Raw genomic sequence first — 14,341 nt, 5'->3', positions numbered from 1 at the left:
GACGGGATGATGACAACAGGTGTTTGAACTCGCTTGCGAGAAGTCGCCTCTTTAGTCCCTGCTCTCTTTTCTGATTCAATTCTCCCCTTTTTATCCCTCTGTTATCACAACCCCACTTAATCCTCTTAAGGGCAAAGAAACCCCCTCTTTTCTGAGGAGAGCTCACCCAAGCCAACCGCAGCACTCCAGAGCCTGTCACCAAAGCGCTGTTTCAGTCACACGTAATTACACATCAATGCCACACTACACATACCTTTCAGACGGGGAGAGTGGCATTGTGGGCATGCGGAGGGAAGCTCAGCGCTCTTTGAATGCAGGACACAGTCATATGGATTAAGTCTCCACCGGACACTTGAGAGTTAGGCGAGACACTTCGCTACTGTGCGAGACTTAAGGAAAGCAGACAATCCCGGGAAAAAAAATGTATTGAAACGGCCGTTGCCTGCGAGGATTTATTTTCTTAATGGTAGATTAAGCGGGAAGATGTATGGTGTGGTAATTCGCGCTAAGCACCATGGGACGGTTCGTAGAACGCTTCTTCAGCAGAATTTTAAACAGTTATTATCTGAAGGCAGCATCGCATCAGTAATGACGGATCCACCGCAGAGATGGACACTGCACTGGACCACAGCTGTACTTGAACACGAATAATTAGGCATACGATTTTTAAAAAATGTTTTTGAAAGAATCTCCCGAGTTGACTAAGGCTGCATTTATTAGTAAAAAAAAAAAACAGTAATATTGAGAAATATTACCATTTAAAAAAACTATTATCTGAATACATTTTAAGATGTAACGTTAATGTATTCACGTGACTGCAAAGCTGAAGTTTCAGCAGCCATTAGGCTACTACAGTCTACTTTTTACTGCTTAATATTTTTGTGGAAACCATGAAGCCTACATTTTTCAGGATTCTTTAATGAATAGAAAGTGAAAAGCAATGAACATCATTTATTTGAAATCTATTGTAACATTATAAATCTCTACTGTCACCTTTGATCAATTGAACGTGTTCTTGCTCATTTTTACCCCAACATTTAAATAGCACTGTTTTCAAAAAAGCAGCACAACCGTTTTCAACATGTTTATTGAGCATCAAATCATCATTAGAATGATTTCTGAAGGATCATGTGAGACTGAAGATTGGAGTAATGATGCTGAAAATTCAGCGTTGACATCATAGTAATATTTTTTTTCCACAAAATCACTGTTTTTATTTTATTTTTGATCAAATAAATGCAGCCTAGGTGAGCAGAAGAGACGTTAAAAGGATTTTTTTTTTTTTTTGACCACTGCATCTCATATGCATGTAATACAAATTAATGTCTTCCGCATTTTGTAATTAATAGATTCTTATTTCACTGGACCTTTATGTGTCTTAAAGGAAATTATGTTTTTACATTGATTAAATTACACAAATGTTTCAGTGGTAGGCTATATTTTAAAATTCTCACCATGAAACCGTAGACTCGAGTTCAAAGGTTTACATTTTAAAACATTAAATATTTGTGATTTAATTATACAAAGGAATTATTTGTATAATTATGTCTCACAAATATTTGGCTTCGACATCTGGCCCCTAAGTCGACCATCCCATCGTGAAAAGCCCCTGAGGCCAGTCCACCCTTGATCCACAGTCTGAAGAGTGAGTGCTGAGGCCGAGGCCTCATGCTGGGCTCTTAAGATATGCGACTCATACCAGACACCCACAGTAGGATACGCCTTAGGCCAGAGCTTCACGCCACCTACAACAATCAGACACCTTATCACTGAAGCCCCTAAGGTCAGCCGTTACATTTATGTGAATACGGTGTTAACAGCTTGTGGACATTAGAACAAACATGGAGTATAGAGATCTACTGATATCTATGACATCTTGCATCTGAAGGTGTGAGTACTGGAGGCAGTCGACACTAAATAGCTCTTAGAAAAATATAAACATAATATGAGGTTTAAGGTGACAGAGGTCAGGTTATTGTCATAAGAAGAGAATGTGTGTCATTTAAAGTGTTAGCTCAATTAAAAAATGATTTATTTTGAATGACCATCTACTCCATTTTTACTTAACCTGAATTACTTTTCAGAATGACCCCATTGACTTTCATTGTCAAATATTTTAAAAACTATCTTGTGTGTTTCACTAAAGAAAGAAGGCTATACACTCTAAAAAATGCTGGGTTAAAAATAACCCAAGTTGGGTTGAAAATGGACTAACCCAGCGATTGGGTTGTTTTAAGCAAACATTAAACAACCCAATTGCTGGGTTAGTCCATTTTCAACCCAGAATTTTTTAGAGTGTACTGGACTGATAATTGTCATTTTTGTGTTTAACTGTAGTATATCAGTAATTAATCAGTGCATTTATCTCACATACAAATGATGAAATCAAAAGGGTGAGCATGACCCTTGTGAGGGGCCCTGCCGTTTTGAAGCAAACTTCACAAAAGTTTCAGCAAGAAGCTGTGTGTGATAGAATCATAAGTTGTTTTTCCCCCCCACAAAACACTCATGTTTGCCTTTTCCATGGGAAGCCATTATGACTTCCACCCACCTACGGACATCTGAGATTCCGTCATTATAAGGCCCCGGCGTCCGGACGATATTCCCGACATGTTTCTGTCATTACAAAGATCTACGCCCGATTTACATCATTGGCAAGGTGCTCTCCAAATGATCAGATGCCAGCATCCTCAGCAGTGTCAAAGTCAATAATGAATAAAACGTATAGATGAAAAGAACTCGTCCCTAATGGTCCCTCTGTCTCCTGAGTGTTAAAAAATGTAAATTTATGTAAAAGCCCATAGGAAACACATATTTACAATACGTTTAGGTAATCACAAGATGCAGGCATGGAGAAATATCCCGGCCGAGAGAGGCAGTCAATGCAAAAATAGTTTTTATGTGTCATTAATTCTCTTTGCATTCCCAAATAACCCTATATTACCGCGGTAATACAGTAATCACTCACAATCGCACAGAAAATTATCTGCACTCATCTGTGGAATAAAAGGCGAAGGGGAAAACGAGGGGAAAGCATCCCATTTTAGTATCCTCTTGCGTCCTTAATGTTCAACGAGAAGCCGGCGAGTAAACGACTGCTCGGCCAATCTCGACTCTGGCACCGATGGAACAGTTTCCGAGCAGCTTAATGATAGCGGGGAGTCGATGGCTCTCGTCAGCCCCTCTTCCTAAAATGCGCACACCTTTTCATGCTACATTGCCCGGAATAGACGCAAGGTTCACGGACAACTGGGGGAAAATTGAACCTTTTATACGCTACCAGAAAACAAAACACTCCTCTGATGCCAAATCTAAACGACACACTCGGAGTGCCGACATTAGGAGTAGAAGTGCCGCAGACACATCAGCCCGTGCAGCATTCTTAAGAGTGTCGTTCTTGCCCATGGACATTCTTTATCCTTAAAACGAATGCGTTACAAACACTACTGAACACTCAAATCAAAATGCCTACATTGTTGACTGTATATAATGTGTAAACTCCAATTTTTCCAGTCTGAAATTGTTTGTGAACAGATATACGTAATTTCAAGCAGATTCTGTAGTGTTCTGATATGTGAAACTATAGTAAAGAACATAATTATTAGGCATTCAATGTCATTTTAATTGAGAGACTTCATGACAATTGAAATTATTTCAAAAATATTGAAAACCCCTAAAAGCATAGGTGACTAGATACAGCATCTAATTTATACACGCCCCCTTAAAAAGAAAAAAGTTTAGGACCTGATGCAACTACCCATACGTATAACAGATCTGTGAACAACACGTTTAAGGGCCAACATGAGAACCATTTCATTATCTTTAAACACTTCTGAATTACTTGCTGGAAAATAAAGAAATACGGAAAAACATGTTGAGAGAATTCAGAAGACACTGATATAGCTGTTAAGGACTTTCTCTGAACCCTTAGGCAAATGTACTCCATTAATATAAATAAATATAGCCTATTATTTAAGATAACTGTAAAAAGAGTCATCTGCATGACAGGAAGACCCAGTACCGTTTCTTCTTTGTATCATGCAGAGACATACATACTGTCAGTTTCATCTGTGCCTACTTTTGACCTCTAATAGTAAGTTGTCTAACGGTCCGTCGACGCCCCCTACTGACCAAACGTGTGAATAACAATGAACAGGATTCTCAGTTTTCAAAACCATTGCTCCATTCTCGATTTCAGCCATTTGTTTTTAGTTGATTTGTCATCATAGCAGGAACAATGGCTTCTGCTTTTCACTGTTCAGCACACGAGTGGATAAATATTCAACTTTACTCTGGACAGATGCTTTACTGCTATTCATTTATAATCCTTAATTTGTTTTAATTTAAATGAATAAGCATTAAACGTCCCCGCGAGAAAAGGGAAAAACAAAAGTATGTTTATGTCAGATTTAACTTTAATAAATCTGAAAATCAAATAACATAATGACATGACTCTCGCTATTATCTTTCTTCCTTACAACAGTAACGTTTTAGGTGGGTTTACATTAGTTATAGTCAGAGAAAGTTCCATATCTGGTCACTAGGGGGCAATAATGCAGGAAAAATATGTGACAATGTCATTTGAGCCAATATCTTAATGTCCAACTAGTTTATTCGTTGTAATTTACACATATAAATAGGTCCAAAGTTGGCACACAGGTGTGGCAAAACCAGCTCCCCGACGCTTAACTGTGGCGCAAAGTGGAAAGTGTCAGAAAAGTGTTGAGCGAACCATCTGAGGTCCTGAACCTGTACTGTGATTCCCAGCTCCTCCCGAGCGAGACTTATGGCCTGTTGCACCACACACTCATTCTGCAGCTGGGACAGGGAACATGTAGAGTACACTATGTGTCCACCCTGGCGGGCGGCCTGGATCCCAGCCCTGGACAGAGAAAGAAATATCCGATTAATTAGAGTTCTCAGTCATTCTTTGATTCATTATTACCCTAAAACACAGAACAAAATATGAAAAAATATGAAATATGCTGATTTAATGCTCAATGTTGGAAACAGTTGCATAATATTTTTTTTTGGAACCTGTAATGGTTTTTTTCAGTTTTTACTGGTTGTTAAAAACAGCATTTATTCAAAATAGAAATATTTTCTAACAATATAAATCTTTACTATCACTTTTTATCAATTTAACACATCCTTGCGGAATGAAAATATTAATTTCTTTCAAAAAAGAAAGCAAAAAAATTACTGACCCCTAAACTTTTGAACGGTAGTCTATATTGTTACAACACATTTTTATTTTAAATAAATCCTTTTTTACCATTACTTTTTATTCATCAAAGAATCCTGAAAAAAGTATCACAGGTTATAAAAAATGTTACGCAGCACAACTGTTTCCAACATTGATAATAAATAAGCACATTAGAATGATTTCCGAAGGATCATGTGACACTGAAAACTGGAGTAATGATGCTGAAAACTCAGCTTTGCGTCACATAAATAAATTATAATTCAAGTATATTAAAATATTAAACCATTATTTTAAATTGTAGTAATATTTCACAATATTACTGTTTATTATCTGTATTTTATATCAAATTAATGCATGCTTGATAAGCATAAAAGACTTCTTTCAAAAACATTAAAATAGTAATGTTTCCAAACTTTTGACCGGTGCTGTATACACACACATCATCCACACATTTAAAAAAATATACTTACACAAGAAGCTGAGTTTGCAAGAGCGGAAGTTTCTGTCTCTCTTTGGTCCTGGACCTCTTAAATAAATTGTTCTCCTCCACCATTGCAGAGTGTCTGTCTGTGGTGCAGGGAACATCTACAAGAACCTGTGAGAAGATGGAAGATGAATGAAAGGTAATGGCACAATGCTCAGATATGCCTGGAATAGTATTTGAGCTGTTGCCATATGCTTGGGAGAGATGCATGCTTTAACCAGAACACCACACAGGGTTTAGTTAGCAGATGCTAGAAATCTTAGAATTTTTAGTGACACCACACACGATATACAAGGATAGGAGAGTGTAGCAATCATGAGAAAACAATGTAAACACAGACACACAAATATATGTTGCTTGCTGTGAAAGTACGACAAGCTTGGGATCGGCAAGACTTTATGTTTGCGAAAGAAGTCTTTTATGCTCACCAAGACTGCATTTATTCGATCAAAAAATACAGTAAAAACATAATATGGTCAAATATTTTTTACAGTTCAATAACTTTTCTATTTTAAAATTCAATTTATTCTTGTGACGTCAAAACTGAATTTTCAGCATCGTTACTCCAGTCTTCAGTGTCACATGATCCTTCAGAAATCATTCTGATATGCTGATCAAGAAATATTTCTTCCTATTACCATCAACGTTGAAAACAGTTGTGCTGCTTAATATTTTTGTGGGTTCAAAAGAACAGAATTTATTTGAAACATTGTAATATTATAAATGTATTTACTATCACTTTTGATCAATTTAATGCATTCTTGCGGAATAAAAGTATTGCTTTCTTTAAAAAAAAAAAAATCCTACTGACCCCAAACTTTTGAATGGTAGTGTACATACTATAACAGTGTTGGCTATATCTCGAATACATCCCTTTATAAATTAGATGCAATATATATTACAACATACAACATCGTAAGATATCTATGCATTTAAAGATGTTGTACAATAAATAGTTTTCACAATTGTGTTATTTTGATAGTGGAATGTGAGCAATTATTATCTGCATTTGTTTGTAAGTGCTTTTGCAAATGTAATCTCATTTTTGTCAAATAATTTTGTCATTCTATTTAAATCCGAACAGTTGTTTTGTTAGTACAACATGACATTCTCCTTTCACTTCATAATACAGGTGCTTCTTCTCCAGACATTTTGCCTAATACTAACTCTGTCAAAGCTTTTCTCCTCGGTCAGGCCTAACTGCCGACCATCAGTGGATGTGATGTGGATTTTGTTTCCCCCCAGTAACTCTTTAGGCACGTAGCTCTGAAGAGTCCTGCGTAATCGTGCTGTGCGGGAAACTGACAAGTCATTCGCCCATAGATAATCTGAAACAGAAAAACAGGTATATCATTATCATATTTGCATCTCTTCCATTAGAAAGCTTTGGTGAGATTACGATTCACATACCAACTGAATGTGCCTGCAGGAGAGCAAGGGTTTTCCCTCCAGGAGCCGCACACAGATCCAGCACTGTGTGTCCAGGCTGGACGTCCAGCGCTAGTACAGGCAGCACCGAAGCAGCATCCAGAAGGTAATATCCCAATATGCCACTGCTGTCAGGTCTAAGTTAATAAAACAGATATATTAAACATAAGTAAGGAAAAGATACGATTAAATGATCATTTCTAGCAATTCTTACCTTGCAGGCTTAAATCTAGACGTGTCTCCTTGTGGAAAAACAAGACATTTGATATCAGGACTTATACTGTGTTGAAGAGCAGCAGGTTCCAGCTCTGTTGAATCTCTGTGTGAGGTTGTTGAGTCCTCTGAAAGTTGATGTACCTCATTTCTGGGACAGTCAATACCGATGTAGTCTCTACATCCTTGAGCTTCTAAATCCGTGATTACATGAGGTTCTGAAGAGAAACTGTTGATCAGTGCTCCATACTTTTGTTCACACAGCATGGCAACTCGAATAGAGGGCCACAGGTGCCCTAACTGCATACTGTACGTTGTGTCAAAGTTGTGCAGAGCAAGTTCAGTAGCTGGAAACTTGGGTCTTGTTGCTGCCTAATGGAATATAGAACATATCTTGAGATATGCATTTGCCACCTTGTTCTTATTTCGAAAATGACTGCATACTCATTACTTACCCATTTTGTTTTAACTCGATACCGTCGCTGAATAAATGTAATCGAGTCTTTGAATTTATTTATACAAAATCTCGTGCATACGTACGCTGCCATGTTTGTGTATCACCAAAAGCGTCCGTCGCTTTTGTCCTCATTGGTTCCTAGCTTGATTTAGTAATTTTCGCGCATACACGCGATTGCTTGTGAATAAATAAAACAAAAGATGATATTTGTAATCATTCAGAAATATATTACTAACGATATAATGGATAAAGTGCTTGTTATAACATTAGAACTTTCCAGAAATGTATTTCGTAAGCCCTACTATTGCGAAGGCGTAACCGATTATAACCATCCAATAACGTTCCTAACTAATATTCATAAACCAAGTCTTTTATTCCACGCCCACACCGGGGGAAAACAATCCAACGATGTCCATTGACTTTGCATGCGCGAGGCTTCTTCCTTGTCATTTCGGACTTATAACGAAGAACAGAACAATGTCAAAAAGCTGCTATGTGACAGGGTACAGCAAACAAGCTAAAAAACACAGAAATAAGTTTGTATAAACTGTCGACCGCTTTTTACAAAAAAAAAGCGTAACAATCAGCAATTAATCAATGTCTACAATATAACAAATGACAATCTGCACAAGTAAAGACAAAACATGAGGACAAAAAAGCATAACAAAAATCGATCTGTCTTCCTGTCGTCCATCAGAACAGAACAGTCTCTCTGGATAGTGCAGGGACGTTGAATGGGCAACCCAATCCTTCGTGGCAGAAGAAGAAGCGAAAAGGTAATCCACATGAACCCAGGCACAAAACTCAGGCTCCAGATGAATAATCCAAGGAAGAAATGCAGAAGGATCAGGAACTCCAATAGTCCAACTCGAACACAGAAAACCCTATCTATCTATCTATCTATCTATCTATCTATCTATCTATCTATCTATCTATCTATCTATCTATCTATCTATCTATCTATCTATCTATCTATCTATCTATCTATCTATCTATCTATCTATCTATCTATCTATCTATCTATTATCTATCTATCTATCTATCTGTCTATAACAATCTGCGAATGTTAAACAAAATGACAAAACACAAAAAAAGCATAACAAAAATCGATCTGTCTTCCTGTCGTCCATCAGAACAGAACAGTCGCTCTGGATAGTGCAGGGACGTTGAATGGGCAACCCAATCCTTCGTGGCAGAAGAAGAAGCGAAAAGGTAATCCACATGAACCCAGGCACAAAACTCAGGCTTCAGATGAATAATCCAAGGAAGAAATGCAGAAGGATCAGGAACTCCAATAGTCCAACTCGAACACAGAAAACCCTATCTATCTATCTATCTATCTATCTATCTATCTATCTATCTATCTATCTATCTATCTATCTATCTATCTATCTATCTATCTATCTATCTATCTATCTATCTATCTATCTATCTATCTATCTATCTATCTATCTATCTATCTATCTATCTATCTATCTATCTATCTATCTATCTATGCCCACCACCACCCCCTTCACTTGGAAGGACACTATCTATCTATCTATCTATCTATCTATCTATCTATCTATCTATCTATCTATCTATCTATCTATCTATCTATCTATCTATCTATCTATCTATCTATCTATCTATCTATCTATCTATCTATATCTATCTATCTATCTATCTATCTATCTATCTATCTATCTATCTATCTATCTATCTATCTATCTATCTATCTATCTATATATCTATCTATCTATCTATCTATCTATCTATCTATCTATCTATCTATCTATCTATCTATCTATCTATGCCCACCACCACCCCTTTCACTTGGAAGGACACTATCTATCTATCTATCTATCTATCTATCTATCTATCTATCTATCTATCTATCTATCTATCTATCTATCTATCTATCTATCTATCTATCTATCTATCTATCTATCTATGCCCACCACCACCCCCTTCACTTGGAAGGACACTATCTATCTATCTATCTATCTATCTATCTATCTATCTATCTATCTATCTATCTATCTATCTATCTATCTATCTATCTATCTATCTATCTATCTATCTATCTATCTATCTATCTATCTATCTATCTGTCTATAACAATCTGCGAATGTTAAACAAAATGACAAAACACAAAAAAGCATAACAAAAATCGATCTGTCTTCCTGTCGTCCATCAGAACAGAACAGTCTCTCTGGATAGTGCAGGGACGTTGAATGGGCAACCCAATCCTTCGTGGCAGAAGAAGAAGCGAAAAGGTAATCCACATGAACCCAGGCACAAAACTCAGGCTCCAGATGAATAATCCAAGGAAGAAATGCAGAAGGATCAGGAACTCCAATAGTCCAACTCGAACACAGAAAACCCTATCTATCTATCTATCTATCTATCTATCTATCTATCTATCTATCTATCTATCTATCTATCTATCTATCTATCTATCTATCTATCTATCTATCTATCTATCTATCTATCTATCTATCTATCTATCTATCTATCTATCTATCTATCTATCTATCTATCTATCTATCTATCTATCTATCTATGCCCACCACCACCCCTTTCACTTGGAAGGACACTATCTATCTATCTATCTATCTATCTATCTATCTATCTATCTATCTATCTATCTATCTATCTATCTATCTATCTATCTATCTATCTATCTATCTATCTATCTATCTATCTATCTATCTATCTATCTATCTATCTATCTATCTATCTATCTATCTATCTATCTATCTATCTATCTATGCCCACCACCACCCCTTTCACTTGGAAGGACACTATCTATCTATCTATCTATCTATCTATCTATCTATCTATCTATCTATCTATCTATCTATCTATCTATCTATCTATCTATCTATCTATCTATCTATCTATCTATCTATCTATCTATCTATCTATCTATCTATCTATCTATCTATGCCCACCACCACCCCCTTCACTTGGAAGGACACTATCTATCTATCTATCTATCTATCTATCTATCTATCTATCTATCTATCTATCTATCTATCTATCTATCTATCTATCTATCTATCTATCTATCTATCTATCTATCTATCTATCTATCTATCTATCTATCTATATATCTATCTATCTATCTATCTATCTATCTATCTATCTATCTATCTATCTATCTATCTATCTATCTATCTATCTATCTATGCCCACCACCACCCCTTTCACTTGGAAGGACACTATCTATCTATCTATCTATCTATCTATCTATCTATCTATCTATCTATCTATCTATCTATCTATCTATCTATCTATCTATCTATCTATCTATCTATCTATCTATCTATCTATCTATCTATCTATCTATCTATCTATCTATGCCCACCACCACCCCTTTCACTTGGAAGGACACTATCTATCTATCTATCTATCTATCTATCTATCTATCTATCTATCTATCTATCTATCTATCTATCTATCTATCTATCTATCTATCTATCTATCTATCTATCTATCTATCTATCTATCTATCTATCTATCTATCTATCTATCTATCTATCTATCTATGCCCACCACCACCCCTTTCACTTGGAAGGACACTATCTATCTATCTATCTATCTATCTATCTATCTATCTATCTATCTATCTATCTATCTATCTATCTATCTATCTATCTATCTATCTATCTATCTATCTATCTATCTATCTATCTATCTATCTATCTATCTATCTATCTATCTATCTATCTATCTATCTATCTATCTATCTATCTATCTATGCCCACCACCACCCCTTTCACTTGGAAGGACACTATCTATCTATCTATCTATCTATCTATCTATCTATCTATCTATCTATCTATCTATCTATCTATCTATCTATCTATCTATCTATCTATCTATCTATCTATCTATCTATCTATGCCCACCACCACCCCTTTCACTTGGAAGGACACTATCTATCTATCTATCTATCTATCTATCTATCTATCTATCTATCTATCTATCTATCTATCTATCTATCTATCTATCTATCTATCTATCTATCTATCTATCTATCTATCTATCTATGCCCACCACCACCCCTTTCACTTGGAAGGACACTATCTATCTATCTATCTATCTATCTATCTATCTATCTATCTATCTATCTATCTATCTATCTATCTATCTATCTATCTATCTATCTATCTATCTATCTATCTATCTATCTATCTATCTATCTATCTATCTATCTATCTATCTATCTATCTATCTATGCCCACCACCACCCCCTTCACTTGGAAGGACACTATCTATCTATCTATCTATCTATCTATCTATCTATCTATCTATCTATCTATCTATCTATCTATCTATCTATCTATCTATCTATCTATCTATCTATCTATCTATCTATCTATCTATCTATCTATCTATCTATCTATTATCTATCTATCTATCTATCTATCTATCTATCTATCTATCTATCTATCTATCTATCTATCTATTATCTATCTATCTATCTGTCTATAACAATCTGCGAATGTTAAACAAAATGACAAAACACAAAAAAAGCATAACAAAAATCGATCTGTCTTCCTGTCGTCCATCAGAACAGAACAGTCTCTCTGGATAGTGCAGGGACGTTGAATGGGCAACCCAATCCTTCGTGGCAGAAGAAGAAGCGAAAAGGTAATCCACATGAACCCAGGCACAAAACTCAGGCTTCAGATGAATAATCCAAGGAAGAAATGCAGAAGGATCAGGAACTCCAATAGTCCAACTCGAACACAGAAAACCCTATCTATCTATCTATCTATCTATCTATCTATCTATCTATCTATCTATCTATCTATCTATCTATCTATCTATCTATCTATCTATCTATCTATCTATCTATCTATCTATCTATCTATCTATCTATCTATCTATCTATCTATCTATCTATCTATCTATCTATCTATCTATCTATCTATCTATCTATCTATCTATCTATGCCCACCACCACCCCCTTCACTTGGAAGGACACTATCTATCTATCTATCTATCTATCTATCTATCTATCTATCTATCTATCTATCTATCTATCTATCTATCTATCTATCTATCTATCTATCTATCTATCTATCTATCTATCTATCTATCTATATATATCTATCTATCTATCTATCTATCTATATATCTATATATCTATCTATCTATCTATCTATCTATCTATCTATCTATCTATCTATCTATCTATCTATGCCCACCACCACCCCTTTCACTTGGAAGGACACTATCTATCTATCTATCTATCTATCTATCTATCTATCTATCTATCTATCTATCTATCTATCTATCTATCTATCTATCTATCTATCTATCTATCTATCTATCTATCTATCTATCTATCTATCTATCTATGCCCACCACCACCCCCTTCACTTGGAAGGACACTATCTATCTATCTATCTATCTATCTATCTATCTATCTATCTATCTATCTATCTATCTATCTATCTATCTATCTATCTATCTATCTATCTATCTATCTATCTATCTGTCTATAACAATCTGCGAATGTTAAACAAAATGACAAAACACAAAAAAGCATAACAAAAATCGATCTGTCTTCCTGTCGTCCATCAGAACAGAACAGTCTCTCTGGATAGTGCAGGGACGTTGAATGGGCAACCCAATCCTTCGTGGCAGAAGAAGAAGCGAAAAGGTAATCCACATGAACCCAGGCACAAAACTCAGGCTCCAGATGAATAATCCAAGGAAGAAATGCAGAAGGATCAGGAACTCCAATAGTCCAACTCGAACACAGAAAACCCTATCTATCTATCTATCTATCTATCTATCTATCTATCTATCTATCTATCTATCTATCTATCTATCTATCTATCTATCTATCTATCTATCTATCTATCTATCTATCTATCTATCTATCTATCTATCTATCTATCTATCTATCTATCTATCTATCTATCTATCTATCTATCTATCTATCTATCTATGCCCACCACCACCCCTTTCACTTGGAAGGACACTATCTATCTATCTATCTATCTATCTATCTATCTATCTATCTATCTATCTATCTATCTATCTATCTATCTATCTATCTATCTATCTATCTATCTATCTATCTATCTATCTATCTATCTATCTATCTATCTATCTATCTATCTATCTATCTATCTATCTATCTATCTATCTATCTATCTATCTATCTATCTATCTATCTATGCCCACCACCACCCCCTTCACTTGGAAGGACACTATCTATCTATCTATCTATCTATCTATCTATCTATCTATCTATCTATCTATCTATCTATCTATCTATCTATCTATCTATCTATCTATCTATCTATCTATTATCTATCTATCTATCTATCTATCTGTCTATAACAATCTGCGAATGTTAAACAAAATGACAAAACACAAAAAAAGCATAACAAAAATCGATCTGTCTTCCTGTCGTCCATCAGAACAGAACAGTCTCTCTGGATAGTGCAGGGACGTTGAATGGGCAACCCAATCCTTCGTGGCAGAAGAAGAAGCGAAAAGGTAATCCACATGAACCCAGGCACAAAACTCAGGCTTCAGATGAATA

At 35.6% G+C, this 14,341-nt stretch overlaps 1 protein-coding gene across 3 annotated transcripts; it reads right to left on the bottom strand.

Moving 5' to 3' along the window:
* Window positions 1–3,603: 3,603 nt before the first annotated feature.
* nsun4 (NOP2/Sun RNA methyltransferase 4) lies at window positions 3,604–7,906 on the bottom strand. 3 transcript variants are annotated; one of them, XM_079818465.1, is made up of 6 exons: window positions 7,787–7,906; window positions 7,333–7,703; window positions 7,101–7,255; window positions 6,858–7,018; window positions 5,677–5,801; window positions 3,604–4,882 (listed from the first exon to the last, which is right to left on the bottom strand). In XM_079818465.1, the coding sequence occupies exons 1-6, from the start codon at window positions 7,877–7,879 to the stop codon at window positions 4,606–4,608; spliced, it is 1,182 nt and encodes a 393-aa protein (XP_079674591.1). In that variant the 5' UTR covers window positions 7,880–7,906; the 3' UTR covers window positions 3,604–4,605. The 3 variants fall into 3 exon arrangements, with proteins under 3 accessions (XP_079674591.1, XP_079674593.1, XP_079674592.1); XM_079818467.1 differs by having other exon boundaries at window positions 3,606–4,882; window positions 7,872–7,887; XM_079818466.1 differs by having other exon boundaries at window positions 4,401–4,882; window positions 7,333–7,699; window positions 7,787–7,872.
* Between the last annotated feature and the right edge of the window lie 6,435 nt (window positions 7,907–14,341).

This window comes from Gobio gobio, assembly GCF_949357685.1.
Source record: "Gobio gobio genome assembly, chromosome: 6".
NCBI classification, from domain to species: domain Eukaryota; kingdom Metazoa; phylum Chordata; class Actinopteri; order Cypriniformes; family Gobionidae; genus Gobio; species Gobio gobio.
Note: the sequence above shows the minus strand (reverse complement) of the source record. Positions and strands in the feature narration are given on the sequence as shown.

Bases quoted from the DNA above. Each gene is read 5' to 3' on its own strand.
- nsun4 (XM_079818465.1), bottom strand. From the start codon at position 7,879: ATGGCAGCGTACGTATGCACGAGATTTTGTATAAATAAATTCAAAGAC. The intron at 7,704-7,786 runs GTAAGTAATGAG...ATATTCCATTAG, and splicing joins ATCGAGTTAAAACAAAATGG to GCAGCAACAAGACCCAAGTT. The intron at 5,802-6,857 runs GTTAGTATTAGG...ATCTTCTCACAG, and splicing joins AGGAGAAAAGCTTTGACAGA to GTTCTTGTAGATGTTCCCTG.